At 39.1% G+C, this 2,388-nt stretch overlaps 1 protein-coding gene across 1 annotated transcript in view; it reads right to left on the reverse strand.

The window, feature by feature from the left end:
• Positions 1-1,651: 1,651 nt before the first annotated feature.
• Positions 1,652-2,388, reverse strand: part of LOC102204852 (GTPase IMAP family member 4-like) — a gene marked incomplete at its 3' end in the record, with an annotated part of 3,347 nt that continues 2,610 nt past the window's right edge. The window contains exon 2 of the mRNA XM_013916001.1: positions 1,652-2,382. Coding sequence (XP_013771455.1) covers positions 1,652-2,382 — 731 coding nt within the window. The remainder of the gene's footprint in view (positions 2,383-2,388) is intronic.

Raw genomic sequence — 2,388 nt, forward strand, 5'->3', positions numbered from 1 at the left:
CACAACATGTATGAAAAAACCCAAAACAAATAAACACAATAAAAATAGAACTATTCCCGATAAAATACAAGAAATCAAATCACACACTCTCCAGATTTTTACCAAACATTACAGAAAACAACAAATCAGAAAAGATTAAAATGACTGATTCAACTTACAGTACAGAGCAAAACTAACAACTTAAATGAAAATCCTGGTACTTAAAGAGCTCAGCCCAGGAAAAATTATTTGATTCATAACCTCAAAAAAAGACAAGAATAAAGGTACCTGATCACCAAATGTGTGTCGTCTTTCTTTGTGATCAAACATTTAATACCCCCACCCACACAAACACACACACACACAATGATTACATTAGAATGACAAAGTCACACTGATAACTGTTCTGTTCTTTACTTATTTGAAAATAATTTGTTTTTCCTGCATCATTGCAACTTATCCTCTGTTTCTATTTTGAAGTAAATTATGATAAAAACATTTATTTGCTGGAAAAACACTGACCACAGCTTCAACTCTGCCAGGTGGGAGATTAATGAGCTGAGACAGTGTGGAACATGCTGGTTCCACGTGGGTCTTTTAGCAACTAATACCTATTCAGTCTTTGGAGTTAGTTTAACCAGTCAGAAGCTTTGGTAATGTTGGGATAGTGACTTGTGGTTTAATGGTGAGACTGGAGTCCGACACTGTGTTTAAGGCAGGTTCGATGACACCCAGTCAGAATTATTTGCTGTTGCGAGGAAATCCCAAACATTTAAAACATGCAGAACAACACATCGGTGCCTCTTTAACGTTTTTTCCCAGTACAAATGAAAGAAAAACAACTGAAATCATTCATTTCTCGTCACAAAATGCTGCAGCCTGACGCGTCACTGACCTCCTTACTTAAGATTTTTTGCATCAATTCACTTAATTGTTGTTCATGTTCTTCCTGTAGTTCTTCCTTGTCCTCCTCAGTTTTTGCATTCCTCATCTCTTTTTCATGTTTTTCCACTAGATTCTTGATCTTTCTCAGGTTTTCGCTCTTCTTGGTCACACGTTTCACTAAGTCGTTCATTTCCTTCACGTGTTCTTCCCGCTGAGCATTTAATTCGTCCATGTGTTTCTTTTGGGATTCGTTGAACTCTTCTGCTTTCTGTCTGGCTTTTCTTTCATAGCTCTTCTTTAGGTCCTCCAGTGTTTTCTGATGATTGTTCTCTGTTATTTCCATTTCTCTTCTTATTTGCTCCTCTTGTAATTTGTTGTTTTCGTATTTTATTTTTTCTTGTTTGTAACTTTCCAGCAGTTTGTCGATTCTTTCTTCCTCCTCCTGTCGTCTCTTTTCATCTTCTTGTCTTTGTTTCTCTCGCTCTTCTCTTCGTTCTTTCTCCCAGGCTTCTTGTTTTCGTTGCATCTCTTCTCTGGTCTCTTCCAGCTGTCTGTCGACACTTTCCTTTGCCTCTTTTTCCAAATGAATTTGTCTGTCCAACTTTTCAAGTTCTTCTTTGAATTGTTGTCGATATCTTTCTTCTCCAGTGTCCTTTTCCTTTTCCTTCTTTTCTCTCATTTCTTCTTCTTTTTTTTTCTTCTCTTGTTCTTCCTTAATTTTATCCATCATTTCCTCGAGTTCTTCAGCTTTCTGTTTTCTCTCATTTTCTGATTTTTCTCTCTCTTCTGCCAATCTTCTTTTCATTGCTTTCATTTCTTGCTCATGTTTTCTTTCAATCTCTTCCTTTTCCATCTCCATCTCTTCTTCCTTCTCCTTCAGGATCCTCAGCATTTCCTTCTTTATTGCTGCATCAGCCTCTTGCAGCATCTCATTGGTGTAGAAGCTTCCTCCATTGTCCTTCATCATGGTGTCAATCTTTTTTATCAGCTCACTGACTTGTGTGCGGTTTTGGTTGTCAGAGTTATTGAACACATGGTATCTTCCTCCACAGTTAGAGATCATCGTCTGAAAAGAACCGTGACATTTGCTCTTGATGTAATCATCAATAGACTCTCTCTGGCGCTCCAGATCGTCTCCTCTGGTTAAAAGAACGATGGTGAACTTTTCAGAATCCTTCCCAAAGAATTTTTTAATGAGCCTCATCGTTTGCTTCTGCTCTTCTGTGAACCTGCCAACCTGTATCACCACCAAGAAGACATGTGGTCCTGGAGCCAGGAGACTGACACATTTCACCAACTCCCCATGAACTTCTTCATTGGTCAGAGCTGTGTCAAACAGACCAGGAGTGTCGACCACAACAACAGGACGACCGTCCACCTCACCCTCTGCCTTCTTACAACATGCTGTGACAGACATTTGACTTGATGCAGCTTTAAACTCATCTCTTCCTAAAATGGTGTTTCCTGTAGAGCTCTTTCCACAGCCGGTCTTCCCAATCAGCACAATCCTGAGACAGTCTGAGT

This window comes from Pundamilia nyererei, unplaced genomic scaffold (genome assembly GCF_000239375.1).
Source record: "Pundamilia nyererei isolate P.nyererei 1_Seehausen unplaced genomic scaffold, PunNye1.0 scaffold00422, whole genome shotgun sequence".
Lineage (NCBI taxonomy): Eukaryota > Metazoa > Chordata > Actinopteri > Cichliformes > Cichlidae > Pundamilia > Pundamilia nyererei.